This window comes from Mustela nivalis (assembly GCF_964662115.1).
Source record: "Mustela nivalis genome assembly, chromosome: 13".
In the NCBI taxonomy this organism is placed as follows: Eukaryota; Metazoa; Chordata; class Mammalia; order Carnivora; family Mustelidae; genus Mustela; species Mustela nivalis.
In genome coordinates, this window is record NC_139032.1 from 76439211 (window position 1) to 76465714 (window position 26504).

The 26504-nt window shown below is 44.1% G+C and overlaps 1 protein-coding gene across 3 annotated transcripts in view; it reads right to left on the bottom strand.

Moving 5' to 3' along the window:
* ASTN2 (astrotactin 2) overlaps positions 1-26504 on the bottom strand; it is an 855422-nt gene that overhangs the window by 451740 nt on the left and 377178 nt on the right. For all 3 annotated transcript variants that reach the window (XM_082697137.1, XM_082697136.1, XM_082697135.1), the window contains one exon: positions 23026-23193. In XM_082697137.1, the coding sequence (XP_082553263.1) occupies positions 23026-23193 (168 nt within the window). The remainder of the gene's footprint in view (positions 1-23025; positions 23194-26504) is intronic.

The following is a 26504-nucleotide window of genomic DNA, read 5'->3' on the forward strand; positions in this document are numbered from 1 at the left end:
AAACAAAAGCTCAGACTCAACTTGTCATTTGTCCAAGATCAGAGTCAGGTCTTCAAAACGCGTGCTCCCTCACATCATCCCAAACATCGTAACAACAGCCGTGACCACCAGGACAAGAGCCAGGATGGCCGCCTGTAGTGTGACAAGTCTCAGTTGCTAGACAATAAGCATTAGGAAGATGAGGAATCTCCGATTCACTCACACCGAAATTCACATCAGGCTGATTTCTAAAACCCAACTATAACTAAAGATTAGAAATCACTCTTCCAAACACCCCCTGTTCAAATGTAAATAGTTTATGTGTGGATTACACTGAATCCTACGTAATGAAGGTGGATTTCCTGCTAGTAAGGCTGAGCTGCAGGGGAAGCATCATACGTTCTAATTGAGCACCTACTCTGTGCTGACCTTGCTCAAATCACTTTTGGTATCTATGATAATACTGGGAGAATGATGATGTTGGTTCCACTGTGAAAACCATGAAGCTGAGGTCTGGAGAGGGTGAGTAAGCTGCCCAGGGTTGTGAATATCTAAGCCCAGGCTCCTTCTGAGATCCGTCAAGCTTTGCGATGGCTCTCTGAGGCTGTGCTTCAATAGAGTGTGGAAAATTGGGTATCTGGGTGGCTCAGTCAGTTAAACATCTGCCTTTGGCTCAGGTCATGATCCCAGGGTCCTGGGAAAAAGCCCCACATCGGGCTCTCTGCTCAATGGCGAATCAGCTTCTCCCTTTGTTCCCCTTCCCCTGCTCATACTCTCTCTTTCTCTCTCTCAAATAAATATTTTTTAAAAGAGAGTGTTGAAAAAAAAAGCATGTGAATAGGAGACTGGGGTGAAGGTAAATGCACCCTGTAATAGAATGAATTATTGATGTCAAGTCATTTCCTACAGTAGTATGCAGTAGTAGTATCACCACTGCCATGGCCAATGGTGGGAATGGTGAGATTTCTTTCCTGGCCCTTGTATTCAGGCTTAGCCTGTTACTTGCTCTGGTCAATGGGATGACAGGAGACATGATGTGAGCCAAGATCTGAAATGTGCTGTTTGGCTGAGCTTGCTCACTGGGATTCCTGCTTCTTCTTTCCAGGAGAAAACCAGGCTCTAAGTAGGTGGCCACTGCAAGGAGGATGAGGGCCACGTGGAACAGAACTGAGGCCGACTGAGCTTAGAGACAAGCGCAGCTGAGCCCTGGCTAGCCTGGTCCACCCAGGATGTGTAATAAAGGGTAAAAAAACACTTGTAGTGGTTGACACTAACCCACTGTGGTTGTCTGTTATGCACCATTAGTATCACAAAAGCTGATGCATCGCCAACCTGCATCCCCCCCCTTCTATGAATAATGTTCTCACTTTCTTCCCAAAATAAAAACCTTAGAAACATCACCAACCTGACTTCATTCTCATCCTCGACATCTGAATGGCAGCGGAATCTCCCTGATTCTACCACTGTGCTGTCCTTCACACCCACCCCTTCCCATCTTTCCCACCATCCCTGCCCTGGGGAAGGCCCTCAACGCTGTCCATGCGCATGGTTGAAGAAGTCTCATCACTGATGGCAAGCTTTCAGTGTCTTCCCGTCAATCTGAGTGATGGACAGTCACCTCTTCAAAGAGCAGCTACACCCGTGGACTGTCCCCAAAACTGTCAGTGGCCTCCAGGTGCTCTCACGATAAAGTTCACATGGCCTAGTCTAACATCCAAAGCTCTCCATGACTGGTCATAGCCTTATCAATTGCTCCCCCCGCCTTGGGCCTTTCCTTCCCTAACATCTTGGGTTTACTGATAATAACCGGCTATCTGAGACCCACCTGCTGACCAAGGTCTGCTGCTTGTAGTAGGTTCGCCCTGATCCCACTCCTTGAGCCTGAGAACTGGAGACAGAGATGTTCAACAGAGGAGAAACCAGGGTTGAGAGGGAGTAGGAGGTGAAGGGAAAACTAAGTGGCAAAATGGTATTTAGAAGAGGAATGAGCTCATGTGGGCAGTTTTGAATGCCAGCAGTATCCTCAGGGAATACGTTTTACAATGTAGACGCCGCTGCAACCTTGAGCAAATCTTTCTGCTTTGCTTGGCTGCAGTCTTCCCATCTGTAAAATGGCCAGCTAATACTCAGGAATTCCCAAACGCCCTTCCAAGCCTTGTTCAAATCCTAGGCCTTGACTCTTCTTCTAACATGCTCTGGTCTTGTCTCTTGAAGTTAGTGTTTCCCTAGGCACTTAGGGGGAGTGGAGGAACATTAGGGAAGGTTGGGAGTCGGATGACCAGAGGCTGGGGAGGCAGAAAAGTATGAGTGGAGTGAAGTAACAAGGGGATATGATGGGGATCTTCACAAAGTGAGGAAGACTTCTCTAGAAGTCTGCTCAGCCAATGGTGTTGTGTGACCTAGGGTGAGTCCCCACCCTCCCTGGGACTCCATCTCTCTCTCTCTGTGCACTGAGAAGGTTGATCTGGATGACATCCAGGCAACCTCACAAGGGCGCCTCTGCTGTCCCTTTCTTCCTCACATTCTGAAGTGACAGGTTTCAGCCTTGTTCTTCCCCAAGCCTTTGAGAGATATCTGGATGCCTGCATAGGGCTGCCGGCCCCTCATTGCCATTCATCATCACGCCTCTGAGCGCAAGAAGAAAAAAAAATAGAGGCCAACGGGTTCTGGTGGCACAGGCTGGTGATCAGGCCTGATGGAGATCAGAGTCCTTAATCAAGGCCACCTGGGGGCTAATTGGCTCTGACTCAGCTCATGTAACAGCCCACGTGGAAAGGCCTGGGCTCCGGAAGGCCAGCAGCCAGGCCACACCAGGGCTCCCACTTCAGGAAGCCCCTTTCTCCTTAGCCTCATCTACCCCTGAGTGCATAATTATCTATAAATTTGGGTCTGGGAGAAAAGCACATGGGTAATAGACTCTCAAAACTTAGGCTGACTGCGGATGGTGGGGGTTGAGGCAGTCTCACCGGCAGCCTGGGGCAGACACAGAGGCGGACTGCGCCCCCGCCCCCCGCCCCACCAGGAAGGATCATGGGATTCCTGAGCAGAATGCAAAGAGCAGGGCCGCCCAGGGCAGGGGTGGGCGTGGTGTGTGCCCCCCACTGCCCCGCCCCCACCCCAGCCTGCATCACCCATGCTTCTCAAGTCACCCTGGAAGGGGTTGGTGGGGAGGGTAACAAGCCAAAGGGAAGCCGGCATCAGCACGGGAAGAAGCGCCATCTGGGGCTGGCCCCTCAGCTTACCACTCACCGACCAAGCGGCCTCCATAGGCTGCCGCACTACTCTGGGCCTCAGTTTCCTCATCAGGAAGCAGACATCTTAACCCCCACTTTCAAAACTGCCACAAGGGGTGGAGGTAACATATTACACACGCTTACCAGGGCACCTGGGTGGGCTCAGTCAGGTTAAGCCTTGGACTCTTGAGTTCGGTTCAGGTCATGATCTCAGGGTCGTGACGCAGAGCCCCGTGTCCGGCTCCGCGCTCAGTGTGGATCTGCTTGGGAGCCTCTCCCTCCTTCTGCCCGCCCCCCGCCTGCACATGCGCACTCTCTCCCTCCCGCAAAAAAAAAAAAAAAAGATTACCATGTCTCCAGCCCTGCAGATAGCATTCAGTGTGGGTCCTTATCATTACTGTTGGGGTCACTGCTGGCACTGCCAAGGCTGCACCCGCACCCCACCATACTTCTTCTCTGGCTTGGTGACCTTGCACCTCTTGGCGGCAGCCCCTCCCTGAGCTTCCTGCTGTGTCAGTCCTTTCCTCCCTCTGTCCTCCCCCATGGTTCTTGCCTCGTGTCTGGTCCAGATCTTACTTCTTCCGACCATTTCTCATTCTTCATACAATCCCGGTGTGACTGCGGCACTGAGGCAAATTCATCTGATTCTCTGCCACAAGCAGCTGACTCTCAGGTGTCGCAGGAAAGAAAATACATCCCTGCCCGGGCTGGAGGAGGCCTTGGAGTGCACGCAGAGAGCCACAGGATCACAGGAAAGAGCATCCGACTGTGCCCCCAAGGTCGGGGATATGCCAGCGAAGAGAGAAGATAATAATAACAAGAGCGGACCCAGAGGCCTAACTGCTGCGTGGTTTGGGAAGTTCCCTATTTACACTGACTCATGCGACCCTCACAATCCACCCAAGATGCAGGTTCTAGTTTCAACCCCATTATACAGATGAGGAGACTGAGGCCCGGGGGTTAAGTAAGTTACTGGCCTGATGTCACAGACAGAAGAGTTGCCAAGGCCAGGCCTGGAATCAGAGACAGTGCTGCGGTCCCCAGGCTGAACCACCTCTTTCGCAAGGGAGTGCAGGAGTTTCCCAGGCAGAGGAAAGTGTGGAGGCAAAGGAAGGTCACGGCACTATGGGGAATCCTGGGTCCTACCGCTTCTCAGATCAACAGAGCCACAGGACTTTGCAGGCCCTGAAGAACACAGCCTTATCCCACAGGTGTGGAAAAACTTCTGGAAGCCTCTACATCCCCTCTACAGCGTCCTGTCCAGATGCTGACTCCATGCACTGGGCATGGGGAGAGGGCGTTTCAAGCAGAGAAGACAGGCAATGGAGTCAGGACCGGCTCTGAGCTCTGCATTGATCACCCAGTGGCTCCATGACTTTGCACAATTTTGCGTCTCTGGCTTTCCTCAGTTCTACAACAAGCTTGGTCAGGTCCACCCCCACCCCCTCACTGAACAATGTCCACAATGTTCTATCCCCAGTATGGGCTCCATAAACACGGCCTGCTATTGCTATGATTATTATTAGGCAGTTGGCTACCTTCACGTTCTCTCGTGCCCATAGCTCTTATCTTGGACCCCTCAGCTGTAATTTGGGAAGAGGGAAAGGCTAAGAGCCGCATGATGTGTTTGATCGGCCTTCTCAACTTTAATCCACCCAGCCACTCTGTGAAGCAAGGGGATATGCCCTGACTCTACAGATGAGGAAACTGAAGCCCCCAGGGTTTAAACAATCGGCCTTCCATTTGCACCACAAAAAAGTAACAGGATCAGGATTCGAATCTCATTCTGCCTCACTCCGGAGCTACAGCTCCCCGGCACTGTCTCAAGTAGGAAGGAGGAGCTCAGCGCTGTCCTGCATGTCACTTTGGCCTGACCCACTATGGTGGCTCTGCCTGCCCACCGACCTCGCCTCTACCAGAGTTTACAGGGGTGTACAAGAGATGAGGCTATGTGGTTGTCATTCTGTGGGCCCCTCGGCTCTGTGTCTCCACTAGCTGATAGGAGAACTTGTGCAAGATCCTGCGTCTCTCTGAGCCTCATCCTTCTTCCCCAGAAGACGGGAAACATAAGTCCTGTCCTGTCCCATTCACAAGGATGCGGTAAGGATAAAATATACGCTATTCTATTCAGGACACATGATGATTAATAATGCAGTTGTTCCCCATTTGCACAGAACCCGAACCGGCCAAGTGAAATATACAAAATAGATTAAGCAGAGGGTAATTATTCATTTTGCAAAAGAGTTCTTCACTCTACAAAAGAGATGCACTGATAGTTGTTGTTTTTTTTTTCCCAAGCACCAGCTATCTTCGTGGTTTAAAATCAAATCTCATTTATAATATTAAAGTGAGCAGGAATAATGATTTTCCAGATGTGCACCGAGTACAATGGGCCACACACACGGATGTGTCCTGCCCCAGACATCCACGCCCTAAAGCAAAGTGGACCGGATACCAGGAGGTTGGAGCCTTTGCCTCTGGCTGGTGACGAACTGGGGGTAGGGGGGAAACCAAGAGAACTGGAGGACAGCTTGTGACTTCTACGCTCTGTTCAGAGGGGTCTCTTCCTCAGAGTGACCTCAGCCTCGGTTCTAGGCAGATGGTCAGGGTCACAGCTAGAGCTTCTCTGGGAAACTAGAGGACTGTCATTTCCAGTACTTCCATCTGGAATATTATACCGTTTTACATAATGTGTATGTTCAGCTGAACCCAGCTCATTTCCATTTTGCTAATCTCACTCCTGATTATATTCATGTTCACGATCTTGGCCGCCACCCCCCACCCCGCGCTTTCTTGGCTCTCTCTCGGTTTGACGGTTCTCTCTTCCCCTCTTCTCTGTCTCCCTTTTCATTTCTCCATCTTTGTGCATGGACTCCTGCCTCAGTTTCCCTCTTTGGTCTCAGCTTTTCTGCCTTTGCCCTTCTCTCTGTGTGTGCCTCGATAGTCCTCACTGGCCACCTTTCTATAAGCCCCTTTCCTGTGTAGCCCTCTACAGTGGAAAGAACTTAAATTTAAGTCAGACAGGTGCAGGTGAAATCCCCACATCCACTACGTCCATGAAAGAGACCAGAAAAGGACAGTGTCTACTTCAAGGGTTAATGTAATGATTAGAGAAGATACAGTAGGCAAAGGCGCCTAGAGCAAAGAATACATTCACAGCCTGTTAATTCCACTCCCCCTACTTTTTTTCCTCTTTTTTTTTTTTTAATTTTTCTTATTCTCCATCTTTCCCTTCCCTTCCCATGTTCTGCTCTCTTAGTCGCAATCTCACACAAGCACAGACACCGCAGCCTCCACCCCCTCCCCTTGCCCCAGGCCCTGCTCCTTATCCTGCCCGAGTTCCCCGTGTCCCCCCTCTACCTCTACCCAGGACCCACCTCTTTACCCTTCTTCAGGCCCTGGCCCTCTACCCCGCTCCAAGGGTCCCCCTCCTCACCCACCCCAGGTCCTGCTTCCTCCTCCCTACCCAGGCTGCCCCCCCTCACCTCCCCCACATTCTACCCCCTCAGCCACCCCAACCCCAGGAAACCCCCTCAATCCCTGACTCAGTCTCTGCCCCTCACCCCCTATGCCAGGCAGCCCCCACGTTCCGGCAAGGATCTAATTACAGAATGGCACAGGTTCCCATTACTAAGACACACATTCTTTCACAAAATGTTTTTATGGTACATTTACTGGTATATGATGGAGAATCATCATGAATCATTAAAATTAAGCAATGTGTGTCCAAGTGGCCCACACCAGGCTTCACTAGGGAGTCAGGCTTTACTACTAAGTCCATTTGGGGGCATTTGAAAGATGGCAGTGGACCATTTGCACTGTACACAGTGAGGCCACCTGACCTCACCTGCCTTGCCTGAAGCATCTCGAATTCCTGGATGCCCTGTCCTGAGGGACAGTCTTGGTGTGATCAGCATAAAATCCATACACCTCCCGATGACCCCTGTTGTCTGGTAGAAACCCATCTATTGAAATTTTAATTAAAAGACCATTTAACAAAAAATAACCAAAAGGTTGGGCTGATATATGCACACACACACACACACACACACACACACACCCTTCTCTTTATCAGAGTCCTTTAATCACCTGCACTGAAATGGAAGCTGCCTTCAGTCTAGGAGAAGAGAAGGGGCAGTGGTGTAATAGGCAGGCTCTCATCAAATAACCAGAAAAGGCTAGAGCTATTACTAAGTGCTGTGTTTAACATGGTTTTGTGGAGGCTGCTTCTGTTCAGAAATCTGTCACCATGCCTTCCATTCCATCATGATTAAGACTTTTGTGACTTAAGTGTTGTCAACACTGGGGGGTTCTTTTTGCCCCGATTCAATAATTCCCATTTGTTGAACACATATATTTGCCATATTATGTAGCAGTTACTTTGTACTGATTACAATCATCACAATAACCTAGCAAAGGTGAATACCAAGCAGGAAATTGAAGCTTGGGGGAAAATTAAGCAATTTGCTCAAAACCACACCAATAGTTTCAGACAGAGCCAAGATTTTAACCCAGGTCAGCCTGACTTTAGTGCTTTCCCTTTTCCTCCGACTGCCTTTCCGAAAACAAAACAGCCCACTCTGGGGGCAGCTTGATTTTGAGCAAATGGAGGTGGTAGCAAGTGTCTCATTTGCTTCCCTCCCTGGTGACTGATTCAGCTTTGGGTCTCAGTCAAGGTTTGTGAAAGAAAGACGATAATGAAGCTGACGGGAAATTCACGATGCCCCACATGGCCTGCATGGAAACACTTCTTTGCATGAATGGGTGTATAGGATCAAAAGCCTGGAAGAAAAACCTGAAACAAAACAAAACAAAAACTGGGGCGCCTGGGTGGCTCAGTGGGTTGAGCCGCTGCCTTCAGCTCGGGTCATGATCCCAGGGTCCGGGGATCGAGTCCCACATCGGGCTCTCTGCTCGGCAGGAAGCCTGCTTCTCTCTCTTTCTCTCTCTGCCTGCCTCTCTGTCTACTTGTGGTCTCTGTCTGTCAAATAAACAAATAAAATCTTTAAAAAAAAAAAAACAACAAAAAAACAAAAAACAAAAGCCCCAACACTGCCAGAAGCTGATACCACCTTCAGATGTTGTAAAAGACTCCTGAAGGGCTTGGCTCAGCTGGGGGCCTCCACTTCACGGATAAAAAAGACTGACTGCTTATGTTGTTCCCAGGAGATGGAGAAATCAAGCTTCAGCAAGCACGGTGGTCGGGAGACCTCTACTCTGTCATGAACTTCCTGAATGAGCAAATCCTTGACCCTCTAGGAACCCCAACCTCATCTACTCTAGAAAGAGGGGGTTCCACTGGATGGTCTGCGTGGTTCTTCCCAGCCTGGACCTCTTTGCTCTTTGACTCCCCAACAGGCCCCTGCAGGAAAATCTTCAAGGTTTCCTAGGAGGAAAGTTGGAGAGGCCACTGTCACTTAACACGCCCTCCAAGTTTAAGGGGCACTCAGGGCTGTGCAATGCAGGGTTGACACCCTCGGATGTCTGCCTCCTTACATTTGTGCCAAAGCCACCTCCTTCACATGCCCAGAAACTCTCTGCTCAGTCCTCACTTATGATGCATATTTGTGTCACTTGCTCACTTCTGTCACCCCAGGTCATTGGTGTTCGTCACCGTCCAAATGTTTGTGTCTGCCCAAATTCATACGTTGAAGCCCCTAACACCCAACATGATGGTATTGGAGGTGGGGCCTTTGGGAGGCAATCAGGGTTAGATGAGGTCCTGAAGCAGGGACCTGTGATGGGATTATAGGAAACAGAGAAGAGGCAGATCTCACACTCTCTGCACACACACACTGCAGAAAGGTCATGTGAGGTCACAGACAGAAGTCAAGAAGTCCACAAGCAGGAGAAGTACTCTCACCAGGAAACAATTCCGGGGGCATCTCAAAGCTGGACTTCCCAGCCTCCTGAGCTGTGAGATTGGAAGATTCTTTTGTTCAAGTCACCAGTCTGTGATACTTTGTTATGACAGTCCAAGCAGATTAAGACAGTGTCATCCTCTCCTGGGTCTTTAGAAACAGTGTGAAAACTGGTCCTGGATCCCAAACACATATGGGGACATAGCATTGGATTCCTCATTTCTGATGTTGAAAGTAAGAAACCAATTTGTTAGAAAACTCCAAGGGACAGAGATGGCAGCTTCTTTTGCTCATTATCCCCAACACTGGGCACAATGCCTGGCATGTAATTGGTGCTCACTAAATCACTGCAATGAATGAAATGCAATATCTTAATTCTAGTAACTTCTTTTCACCACCATGGCTACTACCCCGGCCCACACCACCACCATCTCTAGCCTGGCTAATCATATGGGTCTCCTAAGCAGCCCTCTGCTCTCACTTTTGCCTACTCCCTGTAGATTTTTCTCAATGGAGTGGCCGGAGAGATCCTTTTAAGAGTAAGTAAAATTATATCAGTCCTCAGGTCAAAATGCCCCTGTGGCTCCTCACTGAGCTCAGGTTGAAAGCCAATGTTCTTACAATGTCCTACAAGGCTCTGGTTCTCCGGTCCCTCTCTGACCCCAGCTCCTAATAGTCACTTAGTATCCACTGAAGCCTGCGGACCTTCTCCTACGTAATCTTCCTCAAATGTATGAGGCATAATCTGCTCTTGGAGCCTGTGCCCTGGCAATTTCCTCAACCTGGACTCCACTTTCCCCAGATATCCAAAGGATGCTTCCCTTCCTCACTTCCGCAGTCATGCCTACTGTGAACACCCTGCTTAAATCCATAACCACCCCTCTCCTTCTCATTCACAGCCCACTCTTCCTGCAGCCTCTTTATTTAAAAAAAATCATCAACAGATTTATCTGTTATTACTCTTATTAGAGTTATTTACTCTAATTATCTGTGTGTTCCCACCCTCACTAGAATATGAGCTCTAGGAGAGCCACAGTTTTTAATCTATTGTGTTCATTTTGTCAGTGGCATACATCCTGCTTAAATAGGATGATAGAGAAATAAATACCAGTTAAATGTTAAAAACACAAACATATGAATGAATGAATGAATGAATACTAAAACCAGTTCTTTAACTCAGATGCCAGTCAATCTACCAGACTGACCAGGGGCTGGCAAATTTTTCCTGTAAAGTCCCTCTTGGTAAATATTTAAGGTTTTGCAAGCCACAGAGTCATGACTTCTGAACCCTGCTACTGTAGCAAACAGTCATAGGCAATATGTAAACTAATGAGCATGGCTGTGTTTCAACAAAACTTTATGAGAAACAGCAGTTGACCTGTGGGCTGTACTTTGCAGACCCTTAGACTAAGCTCCATCAGTGTATAGCACCACACTTAGCCCAGCCCTGTCACTCAATAAATAATTTCAAGTGACATATATATGAAATGTAGTTCTACTCTTCACTCTGTAACAGCCCTGTCCAAGTGAACTTGCTTTACTAGAAATACTCTATATCTACAGTCTCTAATATGGTAGCCACTAGCCACGTGTGGCTAGTGGACACTTGAAATGTTATGTGAATTAATTTACATGTTAATTTAAATAGCCACATATAGTTAGTAGGTACCATATTGGACACAGCAGCTCCATCACAAACATTGTTTTGTTTCATGGTCCAAGTCTAGCCCCTGCCCCTCTAGGAAGCCCTACCTGACTGCTAAGGTTCATAGTAACTGTCCTGTTTTGTTTTGCATTTTTTAATCCCACACTTCTCATTTCATTCAATTCATGTTTTGACCACAGCTATAACAATACTTAATGTTCATTGAGCTTTGTGTACCAGGCATTATGCTAACATTAATATGTTTTATCTAGTTTAATGCTGGGCAGAGCACTGGCTTTCAATGCATATTTGCAATACACATTCAAAGTTGGAGAGCACTCAGAGAAAACCCAATGTACAGCTGATCCTTGAACAACATGAAGGATAGGGTTGCCAGCCCCCAGGCACAGTTAAAAAATCCATGTGTAATTTCTGACTCTCCAAAAACTTAATTGTGAGAAGCCTTACTAATTAAATACAGTCAAGTAATGCATATTTTGCATGTTATATGCATTATATATTGTATTTTTATAATAAACAAGAGAAAAGAAAATGTTATTAAGAAAATCATAAGAGAAAATACATCTAGAGTACCATATTGCATTTCTCAAAAAAAAAAAAAATCTGCATGTAAGCAGACCTGCACAGTTCAAACCTGTGTTGTTCAAGGTCAACTGTAATTTCCTCTTGTATTATAAATAGAGAAACAGAGGCCCAGAGAACAAAGTGACATGTCAAAGGTCACACTATTAGTCAAAACTGCAAATCCAGTAGTGAAGCCCAAGGAATTTGTTTCTAAACCCAAAGTCTCTTCTTTCATTCACTCATTCCATCATTCATTATTAAACATTGACAGTGTATTACACAATGTGCTGGGCTTGGGGGTCAGCAGTATAACCGCAGGTGCCATCTTTGTCTTTAAAAAGCATATGGTCTCTTGGAGAGCTAGGACTTGAACACAGAATCATACAAATAAATATTAATTAGATATTGTGATTCTGTACTGATAACACAGATCAGGAGTTAAGAGGATACACTCTCAAGCCCAAGTTCTAGGATTCCAATCTAGACTCACCACTTCCTAGTTATGTAGCATTGGGAAAATCCATTAACTAAGGTGATTCAGTCTCCTCATCTGTAAAATGGTAATAATAAGGTATTATACCAAGTCTTTTTTTTTTTAAGATTTTTTATTTGTTTGACACAGAAAGAAAAACAGCAAGAGAGGGAACACAAGCAGGGGAAGTGGAAGAGGGAGAAGCAGGCTTTCCACCAAGCAAGACGCCCGATGTAGGGCTTGATCCCAGGACCCTGGGATCATGACCTGAGCCAAAGGCAGACCCTTAACGATTGAGCCACCCAGGCACCTCAATTACACCAAATCTAAGACCTATGGTTTTCCATATTTTCATATCCTTGAAATGAAGACTTGTGTGTTATTAATATCTTAATGGGTTTTTTTCTTCATGGTATGCAAAATATTGGCACATGTATCTGATTGTGTCTTGCTCAGTTAAAATATGATTGTATCTATCTCCTAGGGCTATTAAAGGGATTAAATGGTACTTTCAAAGTCCACAGAGACATATTTTGTACTGTACAATAGCAGTATTATCATTATTATTATATTATTATCATTATTTAAAGGAAAATAAAGTATACTAATATTGCATAAAACATAGGGAAAACTAAGTCTAGAAGGTCAGCAAAAACCTTAAGGATGAGACATTTGAGCTGAACCATGAAGGATAAGGAGTGAAGAAAGGGAAGAATAAGGCTTATAAGGAGTGAGGGCAGGTGGAGACCAGACTGCTGCATGCAAAGGGAAAAGAACCTGCAAAGACCTGCCAAAATGGCTGCTGGACATGACCGACCACTACCCAGTGCAGAACACTTCACAGCATGGCTCTGAACACTCCCAGCCCCCACCTCTATTTTACCATCATCTTCCTTTTTCCATACTTTTGTTTCTTGGTAGTTCACTGGTCATAAGGTATACATTTACAGATATATTTAGAAGTTTCTGGCTTTTTTTAAATAGTAGGGCAGCTGCCATTTATAGAGAAACCGATTTATTTTTGTAATATTCTTGTTGAATAAAATTAAATATAGTCTCAAATTTAAATGCCAGTAAATTATATTTTTGACGATGAAACTACTCTTAAAAGTGGAGAGCTTCCCTTCTTTTTGGCACATGCATCCCAGCAGTCATAATCAGAGATACCACAAGTTATTTTCCCATTTGCAACTTTACCAGATGACACTTGTAATCTCTCACAACCTCCTTCTTTCAAGTTCAGAAGCAAAGGTTACCTTGGACTTTCAGTGAGGCTGGCAAGTTCCCAGTGAGAAAACATTTTCAGTCTCTTCTGCAGCCCATTCTAACCTTCTTGTCCTTCCAAATTTGTGAACAGTCGGTCCTGCTGCTTTCTGTTGTGGGCTTTCTGAGATTTTATGACCTCATCTTTGACACAGATTGTCCTTCTTCAAAAGACCTCAACCCTCTTCTACAACATAACATTTTACAACACATCTAGACCAAATATAGCAAGACTCCTGAATAGAAATATAAAATAGTTTCCCTACAACTCATAAATGCTGTCACAGTTCCAACCCTGACTTCTGCATGTCTCCCTTGTCCCCAATCCAATTGGGTCCTTTTATTTTTTCAAGTCAACTTATTCTAAATTCTTTGTCCAAAGGATTCATGCCTACCTCTGAGAATTCTCTGCAAATACCTATCAAGGAAAGAATGCCAAAATGCCTCTCTCTTCTCAGTGCTAAGCAAACTTCTCAAACACGGATTCCTCCTCAAACAGTAGCTTTTTACCCAGTTTGGGTCCAAATCCCAGCTGTGATACTTAGCAAATATATGACCTTGGGAGTTTCATCCAACCAACTTTAAGACATAGTTTCTTGTATGGAAAGTTGAAGCAACAATAACTACATAGATGTGTTGTTATTAAGTCCAAGATAGTTATAGAAAGCTGCAGAAATTATGCTTGGTACCCCATAAAGGTATAATAAATTGCAGATGTTGTCACTGTTAGCCCAGTATTCATGCATTCCTGGGTATCGTACCAAAACTCCACCGTGCCTCTCTTAACTGTAAGCTATCTCTAGCCATTGTCTAACACCCCCATCTATAATATATTGGCAATAACTGACATCAAATGAATCAATCTGATGAAATAAATGGGATTTTAAGGCTAACATTGATTTCATGGCCTTTAAACAAGAAAAAAAAAACTCAGTTTGTTGTTGTTTGAATGGCTTCTGTTGGAAATTTTATTTTTTAAGTTTGATTTCATTATCTCACATGTCTGAATAATGAGGCACAAGATTCATTAATTGACAATAAGTTTAGATGAGTTTTGTTTAATTTGGGGTCTATTAAAGTTCAGGACAAAGAATGGTAACGTAGAGAGCATTATGAATTCTGAGGATAAGAGTGACTCACTTCATGGAGGTTTGACTTCCCTAGTTGAGACCCACTGGAGTTGGAACATAGTTGTACTAATCCGGAACCAATAAAGGTTAGAGCTTACTTTACCTGAGTTCAAAAAAGATTAATGGTACCCATCTCAAAGGAGAAGGTGACGTTCAGAAGAGAGCTGTACCAGATAAAAGTTTAGCAAAAACCCTTAACCAAATATCACTGCCAAAGCCTAGAGAGCTATCTATGGTCCTGACACCAGAACAGTGCACTAAGCCCATTGATCAAGTCCTGACATTTCACCAAATAAAACTTACTTTTCTCTCATTCATTCATGCATGCACGTACTCATTCATTAATTCATCCAAGAAAAGATATATTGATCCAGGAACTGTTTCAGTGACTGAGCTACAGCAATAAGTACAATGAACATATGACAAGATTTAATAAGACTTTTCTCATATACAAATCTCTCCTCTCTGCCAGGAATCTGATTCTCTATAGATAAATCTCAATTTATTTAACTGTGAACCTCACCTATGTACTAATTTACTTAAATCCTACATGTCTGGTACTTGGAAATACCCATGCTACAATCTCCTTCAAGGAGGGACATTCTCCATCTCTAAATTCTCGAATTTACAACTTCATAAAGTCCTTGTGTCCCATTAAACTTTAATAATACAAGGCTTAGGGATGCGGGGGTGGCACAGTTGGTTAGGTGACTGCCTTCAGCTCAGGTCATGATCCTGGAGTCCTGGGATCTAGTCCAGCATCAGGCTCCCTGCTCAGCAGGAAGTTTGCTTCTCCTGCTGACCTCTCTCCTCTCATGTTCTCTCTCTCTTTCTTTCTCAAATAAATTAAAAATAATAATAATAATAATATAAGGCTTAGTAAATAACAGGAGTAATCTATAAACATTAGAAATATTTAGTACAGTCTACGGCCATACCACCCTGAACGCGCCCGATCTCGTCTGATCTCGGAAGCTAAGCAGGGTCGGGCCTGGTTAGTACTTGGATGGGAGAAATATTTAGTACAATATAAGACATTTGCGGTGCCTGGGTGGCTCAGTGGGCTAAGCCTGTGCCTTCAGCTTTGGCCATGATCTCAGGGTCTGGGATTGAGCCCCGCATCGGGCTCTCTGCTCAGCAGGGAGCCTGTTTCTCCCTTTCTCTCTGCCTGTCTCTCTCCCTACTTGTGATCACTCTCTCTCTCTCTCTCTCTCAAGTAAATAAATAAAATCTTTTAAAAAATATAAGACATATATATAACATAACCACACTCAGTGTATTCTCATTTGATATCTTATTGCAAATGAAAAGTGGCCGCTGAAGACATGAAAATAAACTGAATATGATGGGGAACATGACTGAAGTTCATAACAATTTGAAAAGAAAATTCAATCTGCTTTAAATGCCATTTACAAATTGTTTCAATCATACTTAGGCTGTAAGTTATTAGTGCTCAAAAGGTCATAGAAACATGAATTTTGAGCTGAGAAGTATCTTAGGAATTATTCAGGTTGTAAATCACATCTTGCCACTAATTTACTGAGCAACACTGGGCAACTTGCTTAGCCTCAGTGGCCTTCAGTCTCCTCATTAGATCAGACTAGATAACCACTAGGGATCTTTCTTGCATTAAAAGTTGTTTCCACTAATTTCTTTGTTGAAGAGAATGAATATGAAGTTCAGAGCATATGCCATACTGAAGGTCAAGTGACAAATTTGTGGCCAAGCTAGCACCAGGATTGAGACCCTGGACTTTTCTCGTTGCACTAATTTAAAAAGTAACACAAGGACTAAATAAAAGGCAGCAGACAGGAATGTCCATGTTATGCTAAGTTTCTCTATCAGGTGGCCAACTCCTAGAGGTCAGAGACAACATCCTACTTTCTTCTTAAATAATTTAGCCCAGTGCACAATGCTGGGTTAGGGGTGTCTCATGAAAAATTTATCAATTTAATTGAAAAATATATTGAATTAATTACATGAAGGCCCTAGAGACTGCATAACTGATTACAGAATTAATAGCACACACTATGTTCTGAGTGCCCACCATACATTATGTGTACTGAGTGTATTTGAAATGTGATTTTTCAGCACCCTGCCAAATAAGACTTATTCTCATTATATATATATATTATATATATATATATATATATCAAGGTTTGAATATATTAAATGACTCTCCCAAAGCCCTACTACCAGTAAAGAGAGAAGAAAAGATTTAAACCTGGTCGGACTCAAAAGGTTATTCCAATTTTACTCCGGTTCACTAAATGCTTGAATGAATAAATAAAGAGATTAATGAATTAGTGACTAAATGTACTACTGTTCTGCCCTTACTTGCTTTGTGTGGTTTGAAGCCATACTGTCAAAGATTTTTATATACAGCATTTAGCATGATACTACACATGTGCAGAGCTTTAGAAAAGCTGTTTCACCAAAGGTTTACCCATGGTGACATTCTGAAGAACCAAAGTCTGATCATTTCAACATTCTGGCGCTGCATTGTATGGGACCATTGCAAGTAGTTCTTGAATATTTGCTTCTGTCCTCAGAGATGAAGTGTGATGGTAGCCACCCTCTGACAACACTGTCAGGCCTTCTCTAAACCTTCAATGAAGCCCTTCCTTGCCTTGCTCCTGAATCAGTTTGTTCTCAATCCATTCACCATCATGAAGGTAAACATTTAATGACTCACTTTCCAAAGAACATCAGCCATGATTTTCATTAACCAATTTTGTTGATATAAATACCTTTATCATAACCAATTTTCAGGCTATGTACATGACATCACCAGACAAGGAGTTGGGAAAAGATGGTAACAGTCAACTCTCTTGAGTTTCATGAGCTGTCATACAGGCCAGCTCCAGCACACCACATATCCAATTCCATCATCAGCCCTGTGGGTGGTACTAATTGTTGAAATCCCTTGAAGAACACACTTGAGCTGGGCTATGGCACACGGCCAGGAAAACTTGGCCAGGTTTGTCCATGCATCATCACAATTAAATGTTCCTCAGCAGCACTACATCCCCACTTCTCTCTTTCTTCTTGGTCAATTTAGAGGAATTATCTTTCTTAGTGTCACATCCCCTAAAGCTTTAAGACATGATGAACAATGTTGGGACTCTATGACTTTGTTCAGTCCAAAGAATCCCACCTGCAGAAGAAGGAGCTTACTGCAAAGTCACTTTTGACAGATCTAAGGCCTGAGGGTATAGAGGGGTTTGGGGTTTATTTTTCCCATGACTTCCCCATAATCTAATTCCCAATGGGAGGCAAGGGAGCGGAGGCCCAGCTAATCACTTGGACAGTTAGATGTTCCCCAACCGTTAGACAGATATGGAAGGCAGTTCCCCTTTTCCAATGACCAATATAGGCTAACTAAATCCCTTACTGGTTTTCAGAATCTTCTGGTTGTTATCTCTCTGTGAATTCTCTTCATCTTACCTTTCCAACTTCATCACCTGTCTCTTCCCTAATTCTCCTCCACCACCACATGCGTAAGACATTCTCTAGATGCCAGCCCATATATACTGATTTCTGGCTCCTGGAATAATTTTAAACTTTTTTTTCTTCTTGATTTCAATCATTAAGATCTCTCTGTGAAAGGACCACTCCTACTAATCCTCCCCCCTGATTCTACCAGGTTCAGCTAAAAGGTCATGCACTCCATGATATATCACCTGAAATCCCCATGCAGAATACATTTCTCCCTTTTTTCCAGGCATGAGCTACTTTGTTAATGCTTGTTCTTGATTTATCCCACATTTTGTCTTTTATAATAGCTATATATGAGCATCTTATTTTTATCCCTGTGAAAATGTGAAATCCATGAAGGCAGGAACATTGTCCAATTTGTCTGTGATTTCCCATAGCACTTAACACACAAGACTTATGAGTTGTGGAATTAAGAAAATCTTGCTTGAATTGAATCTAACAAATTGAAATCAATTTTTCAAAATGAGTCAGAGTCAAGACCCATGAAAATATATTCAGGGATCTAATGTTCCCATTTCTACTCCTTACCTGTATATAGTCTCATCCATTTATGCCTTGAGTGACTTGTAAGAGTAGGGTGCTTTGTTGGACATTGGGGTGGGAAGAATTCCGAAATAAATGAGATATAGTCCCTGCTTTAAAGAGCTTACATTTTAGCAGGATAGGCAAATTTCCAAACAATAACTCAAGTTTTAATCAGATTTTTGGTCAACAGAGAACTCTGATGATACTGTGGAAGTCATCCATTCTACCAAGAGGAAAGGAGAGGTAATCAGTGAGTAGAATTTTACAAAGTAGATTATTAAAGAATGGGAGACATTTCAGGTAGAGGGAACTCTAGTCAGAAGGTCTAACTTTGCACAGGATGTTTGAGAGGACTATTGTGAAGATGTGTAGAGTGAAGACTACAAGGACCGGGCTCTCAGGGGTGTGGCTGAAAGCAAGGATGAAGCCAGAGCCTTCTAGCTTATCTGGCTACTGGATGGTTCCTAATTTCTCTAGAGCTGGGAAATACTTAATCTGAGTTCATATGTAAGTGGATATGAAGGAATAAACGAAAAACTGGTATATAAAATTATTTCAAGGAGTACCTGGGTGGTTCAGTGGGTTCAAGCCTCTGTCTTCAGCTCGGGTTCTGATTCCAGGGTCCTGGGATTGAGCCCTGCATCGGGCTCTCTGCTCAGCAGGGAGCCTACTTCCCCACTCTCTCTCTCTCTCTCTCTCTCTCTCTGCCTGCCTCTCTGCCTACTTGTGATCTCTATCAAATGAATAAAATCTTAAAAATAAATAAATAAATAAATAAAATTATTTCAAGCATATAAATTTCCTTCCTTTCTTCATCCTTTCATGATTTTCTGTGCAGTAATTATATGTCGGCAATAGGCTAAGTTTTATTTTTTTAAAAGATTTTATTTATTTATTTGACAGAGAGAGATCACAAGTAGGCAGAGAGGCAGGCAGAGAGAGAGGAGGAAGCAGAGAGCCTGATGTGGGGCTCAATCCCAGGACCCTGGGATCACGACCTGAGCTGAAGGCAGAGGCTTAACCCACTGAGTACCCAGGTGTACCAGCAATAGGCTAAGTTTTAAAGACACAGGAATAAGCAAGACACATGTTTTGAATCCCTTTTACCAGCCATTAACAAAGCTTACAGTCTGATGACAGATCCAGACAAGGAAAGAACAATGACAAGAACTATGACACAGGAAAGTACAGAGGGTATGAGAGCAGAGAGGAGGGCTCCTCGTATAGTCACGGATTTGGGCTGAATGGAATGGAAATAAAAAAAGAACCCTTGATCTCCCAGGAAAGGGTGGAGAAAGACATTTCAAGAGAGAGGAAACTGCTCGTCAAAGGAATGTAGTCATGAAAGGGTATGGTACCTCCAGGCAATTACAGGTCTCCATGTACTTAGAGTCCAAGGCATGGGACAAACAGAGGTAGAAAATAAAGTGACAGACATGAGCACAACTTTGTCACATAAATAAATTAACAAATATTACAGCTGGGACTTCTCCTGTTCATGTGGAAAATAAGAGGACTATTTGAGAGGAAGAGGAAGGACTATTCAGAGTCTCGGTGCATCAAGAGTTGTGCTTGGCCAGAAGCATCAGCAATAGCTTGTACCTTTTTAGAAATGTGCAGTCTTAAACCCACACTAGAGCCGCAGAAACTTAGGAAGCAATGGTTAAGAGCACAGGGTCCTGAGTTGGAATCCTGACTCTCTATCTGCTAGCTATGAAACTTTGATTCTCTCACTTTTCTTCTCTAGTGTCAATATTACCAGTGATAAAGTTGAGAAGGTCAACCCAGTGGATTCTAGTAGCATTTTAAGCTTTGCAGGGTGTGTGTGTGTGTGTGTGTGTGTGTGTGTGTGTGTGTGTAATTTTAGGGGATATTTGTGGGAGAGTTGATCATTTCCAAAACTGGCTAACACATGCCTCCTTCCCGAATGATCCACTGTTTGGAATTGTAGCCTCAAGCTTCAAGCTAACAGGAAAGATCAGAAACAATGAAGCTGCACCTGAAGGCAGATCAGCTGGGAAACCAAAAGGTCAGACCCTCAGGAATTTACCACTCTACTGGGGTGGGGGTGGGGCACTTTGTGTGGGGCAGAGAAGGTAGTGAGCCCTCCCACCAATAATCTTGCTTGCTTTTTAAGGAAAGGAAAAGAAAAAAAAAAAAAAAAGAGGATATACAAGATCAGATCCAGAGGCACATAATTCCATAAGAGCTTCCCTGGCTGTTGTGTGAGGATAATCAAGAGTGTGTTTGTGGGTGTGCGCTTGCATGTGTATATGTGTATGTGTTTATGTCTGTGTTTTGGGAATAAAGAGGTACTACTTAGGGTGACAGTTCTTAAAGCTTAAATGTTTTAATTAAGAGAAAGAAGATTCAGCTCTCTGGTCAAATGGCACACTAGAGCTACATTGCTTTTTCCAAATGGCTTCCCCAATAGGCCTATGAAAAGGCTGCAGAAATGTGTCTAAACAGGCTCCCAACTAAAAGATAAGAGGGGATGGTGGTTAGAAAGCCAAAACCTTGCCTAGCTCTGCAGGGACTCAAGAGTTAGCCTGGAGAAGCCCTATCTTCACTCCTGAACTGTTGCCCCATGGAGAAGTGCAGGAGAGCTAGGGAAGAGGGAGCACACCCTTGACCTGGGACACTGGGAGCCCGCCCATGGGCAATGTGCAATGGATTTTCCAGGCAAGATGGCCAGACTCTTGTTAATGAAGAAAAGGATGAAGTTCCAGAGAGACTATAGCAATGTAAGTTGTAAGGAGGAGCGCAGGACTGGGAGCAAGAACAGTTTATTTCTAACTTGTTCTGGTACCTTGACAACTCTCTTCCAACTCCTATTTCCCTATTCATAGACATTAGTAGCCAGCCACCATTTACCGAACAAGGATGAAGAAGAGATGGTCCATTTTCTAAGCATTTACTATAAATAAGAGAGTGTCTTCTGAGTTTAAATACCAAGTCTATGCTGTTGACTCACATATTTCTACCTCCAGCTAAAACTTCTTTGAATTGGACTTTTGGACCCCGGTGTCTATTTTCTATCTCTACTTGATGTTTAGTTGTCATCTTGAACTCACATCCCAAATGGTACCCTTCATCCCCCACACCTCAATCCTGACCCTCTTACAGTATCCTCTGACTCAATGAAAGAGATGTCCATTCATGCACTTCCAGAATGAATCATCTGGAATCATTTCTGACCCCTCTCTACTTCTCACCTTTCATATCCAATAACAAGCCCTGTCATATCTATCCTCTGAACATGTCCTGAATTTGACCATCTTTCCCGCTTAACTCTTTCGGTCAAGCCATTGCCCACTCTTGCCTACACTGGGATAAAATAGCACCTTTGAATGTGTTGTCAATTTGCCATGCACCAGCCAGAGTGCAGTTCTGTTGAAATGCAGGCCACATGATGTCACTCCTTAAGCTCAGAATCCTCCAATGACATCCTATCACACTCAGAGTGAATCCTAAGTTCTTGTCATCCTAGATAACTCCCTGCAGCCATCCCCAGGCAATCTTCTGCTTTTCTTATTTGCCTCCACTCCTCTCCCCTCTCAGCTCCATCCAACCACACTCTTCTTCCTGTTGAACCAAAGGCACCCTCCTGAACTCCTGCTACAACATGCTGACCCTCGTCATTGGCTCCGCCTAGAATCCCGCCTCCCCTGACCACTGCATGTAACCACGGCTCCACTCCCACTCCCACCTCAGCATCCCCTATGCTGCACCATCACCTGACAGAGTACATATACTTTCCCGTTCGTCTGTTGCAGCACTGTCCAACAGAACTTTCGGCAGGGCTGGGGATGTTCTACATCTGAGTTATCCAGCAGGTAGCCGTTGGTCACAGGGAGTTACACAGCACTTGATAGATGGCTAATGTGACTGGGGAAGTGAATGCTGAATTAATTTAATTCTACTTAATTTAAATTTAAATAGCCATCTGCGGCTACTGGCTATCCCTGTTAGACAGTGCAGATTGAATGTCTCCTTAGAATATAAACTCAATCAGGGCATAGATTATGCCTGTTTTGTCCACTGCTATATCCTCAATGCCAAGGCAAGTATCTGCCTACTCAATATATACCTGGCAAAGTAAATAAATATACTAGGGGCTTTCCACACATGATCTCACTTAATCCTAATAACAGCCTTGTGAGTTAGATGCTATTTTTCACTCTCTGGTACTCACAGGAAGTGTCTTTCTGAAGAACACCCAGCTAGTGTGTACTCTATAACCAATACCTCCCATTCAAGGGGAGTAAGTCCTGGGGATCTTATGTTCAACACAGTAAACAATTAACAATTCTGTTTTATGTGCTTGAAAGTTGTTAAGAGGGTAGATCTTAAACATTCTCACTATTAAAAAAATGGTATATGAAATGATGGGGGTGTCAATAAATCTTAAGACGGTAATCATTATACAGTATATACATGTATTAAATCATCACAGCACACACCTTAAACTTACAGAATGCTCTATGTCACTTATATCTCAGTAAAGCTGGAAAAAATACCAAAGGACATCTAGCTAGTAAGAGGTGGATAGGATCTGAGCTCAGGGATGCTGAGGATGTTCAGATACCTTGCATTGCTAAAACCAGACCAGATGCTCTCTGTGGTCCTTTCTACTTCTGGGATCCTGTGGTTCTGTAAAACTTTCTCCCTGGCCCAGTGATGGCAGCACAGAATTTAACTGCCAATGGAACTGGTGGGCCTTCAGGTAAAACCCCTCATCCATGGCTCAGAAGCCGTGATTCTTCAGGTACAAGGTGTGCAAGCCATCTTGCAGCCTGGCTCCTCTCTCCCTCCAGCCTAAGCCATGACTCACCAGTTTCTGGGTCGCAGAGCTGCTCACAGGCATCTGTCGTCCTCTGTCCGCAGAGGTCTCTCACCCATGGGGAGGTGGCGTTGATCTGGTAATACAGGGACAGCTTGGCTGGGTTTAACCAGTCTGAGACATCCAGGTAGCTCCCTTCACTCACCACAAAGCTGCTCCCTGTGGGTGAACAGAGAGAAAGACAGCTACTTTCTCCTCGACTGGAGGATGCAGATGTATCTTGCTGCTGATGTGCAGGCTGGGAAAACGGGCAGGTGCATGCAAGCGATCCCCCATCCCAGGTCCCCTATTCACATTTGTCTACCCACACTGACAAAGCATTTTTACAATATTCCTGTCATGGTATTGGCAGCCAGGAGAGAAAGAGACAAATCATACACAGAGACAGTTCAGCCTAGTGGAAAGAAGTTGGGCCCTTAGGACTGACAGAGACTTGGGTTCAAATCCACTATCCACCCTTATCTGCCATTGACTCTGTGTGAGCCACTCAATACTTCTGGGTCTTGGTGACATCATCTGTAAATAGGAACATCAATGGAACCCACCTCATTGTTGTAAAAATGGAATAAATTATTATAGATAAAATGTTATGCTTAGCCGAGGCCTGACTTGTTTTAGTAAAGAATGCTTAAAAATTAAAAAAAAATTTTTTTTGACTATGGGCTCTTGAAAAACAATCTGAGGGGTTTGAAGTGGCAGGAGGGTGGGAGGTTGGGGTACCAGGTGGTTGGGTATTACAGAGAGCACGCATTGCATGGAGCACTGGGTGTGGTGAAAAAATAATGAATACTGTTATGCTGAAAATAAATAAATTTAATCTAAAAAAAAAAAGATTTTTAAAAAAAATTTATTTGACGGAGTGACAGCAAGAGCAGGAACACAAGCAGGGGGGATGGGAGAGGGACAGCAGGCTCCCTGCTGAGCAAGAAGCCCAGAGTGGGGCTCGATCCCAGGCCCCTGGGATCATGACCTGAGCCGAGGGCAGACGTCTAATGACTGAGCCACCCAGGTGCCCCAAAAGAAATTTTTAAAAAAGATTTTATTTAGTTCTTTGACAGAGTAACAGCAAGAACAGGACGAGCAGGGAGAGTGGTAGAGGGAGGAGCAGGCTTCCTGCTGAGCAGGGAGCTGATGTGGGGCTCAAGCCCAGGATCCTGGGATCACAACCTGAGCCAAAGGCAGATGCTTAACAACTAAGTCACCCAGGTGCCCCTAAACACTAAAACGTAAAAGAAAAAAAAATGTGCTAATATCTCTATCACCCAGGCATACTCTCCCCTCCACCCCCACCATCCCTAACAGGGGTCATTAATGCCCACAGGGGCCGAATGTGTGATTATTAATGGGAGAGAATAGCTGAGCAGCTTCTTGGCCTCCTGGCCTAGATTTTGTTTTTTATTCTATTAGAGAGAAAGTCAAGGAAATTCATAGCACCTCTAAGAAAAAAAGCTGCACTTGTGCCATAGAAAATGCCTTAATGTTGGGGAATGATGGAGTTTGCGGTGACCTGGCACTGCAGGTTCTCTCAAACTGGGAATGGCTGTGGGCCGGCTCCAGCCAGCTCTTGTCAAACGGATCTAAAAGCCAGCGGTACGGGCGCCTGGGTGGCTCAGTGGGTTAAGCCGCTGCCTTCGGCTCAGGTCATGATCTCAGAGTCCTGGGATCGAGTCCCGCATCGGGCTCTCTGCTCAGCAGAGAGCCTGCTTTCCTCTCTCTCTCTCTGCCTGCCTCTCCATCTACTTGTGATTTCTCTCTGTCAAATAAATAAATAAAATCTTTAAAAAAAAAAAAAAAAAAAAAAAAAAAAAAAAAATAAAAGCCAGCGGTACAAGAACATCAGTTTTCTTTAAGAGAGGCTGCAAATTCAGACTTTGATTGTAATCAAGCAATTTGATATAATGACTTAAATTTGTTCTTAAATTTGTGTAAGTCAGGGGCATCTGGGGGGCTCAGTCGGTTAGGCAGCCAACTCTTGATTTCAGCTCAGGTCATGATCTCAGGGTCTTGGGATTGAACCCCGTGTCAGGCTCCCAGCTCAGCAGGGAACCTGCTTTAGGATTCTCTCTCTCTACGTCTCCCTCTACCCCTTCCCCTGCTTGCTTACACACCCTGTCTCTTAAAAAAATAAAGAGAGGGACGCCTGGGTGGCTCAGTTGGTTAAGCAGCTGCCTTCGGCTCAGGTCATGATCCCAGCGTCCTGGGATCGAGTCCCACATCGGGCTCCTTGCTCAGCAGGGAGCCTGCTTCTCCCTCTGCCTCTGCCTGCCATTCTGTCTGCCTGTGCTCACTCTCTCCCCCTCTCTCTCTGATAAATAAATAAAATCTTTAAAAAAAATAGATATTAAAAGAAAAAAAAAACAACAACTTGTATAAGTCAAAAACCCTGCCTTGCAATCTACACTCTAAAATATTCCCCTGAACATACACATATATGTATACACATACATATACATCTATACACACATATATACATACATGAACACACACATGCATACATATATGGATAACATTACACACACACACACACTTTGAGGGCAAGGAACAGAAGCCTCTGCAGGGTGGCTGCATACTAGGTATGAATGGTGAGTGTGTGAATGCAGTAATACACAACGGTAGCCCACAACTGTTAGACAACAAAATGAATAAAAAGGCATCCAAACTGATAAAGAAGAAGTAAGACTTCTGCTATTTACAGATGACGTGATGCTCTATATAGAAAATGTGAAAGACACCACTAAAACTACCAGAACTGATAAATGAATTCAGTAAAGTCACAGGATACAAAATCAATATACAGAAATATGTCCCATTCCTATACACTAATAATGAAGCAGCAGAAAGGGAAACTAAGAAAACAATTCCATTTACAATTGCACCAAACCCTATAAAATACCAGAAATAAACTTAACCAAAAAGAGTTGAAAGACCTGTACTCTGTCAAAGATGATTTGACCATATAGTTGAGGGTCCATATCTGGGCTATCTACTCTGTTCCACTGGTCTATGTGTCTGTTTTTGTGCCAGTATCATGCTGTCTTGGTGATCACAGTTTTGTAGTAAAGCTTAAAATCAGAATCCTAGAGGAGAACACAGGCAGTAACCTCTTCGACATTGGCCACAGCAACTTCTTTCAAGATATGTCTCCAAAGGCAAAAGAAACAAAAGTGAAAATAAACTTTTGGGAATTCATCAAGATCAAAAGCTTCTGCACACAAAGGAAACAGTCAACAAATCAAAGAGGCAACCCACAGTATGGGAGAGGATATTTGCAAATGACAATACAAAGGGGTGATATGCAAGATTTATAAAGAACTCCTCAAACTCAAAACACACAAAACAGATAATCATGTCAAAAAATGGGCAGAAGACCTGAACAGACACTTCCCCAAAGAGGACATGCAAATGGCTAACAGACACATGAAAAAATGTTCATCATCATTAGCCATCAGGGATATTCAAATCAAAACCAC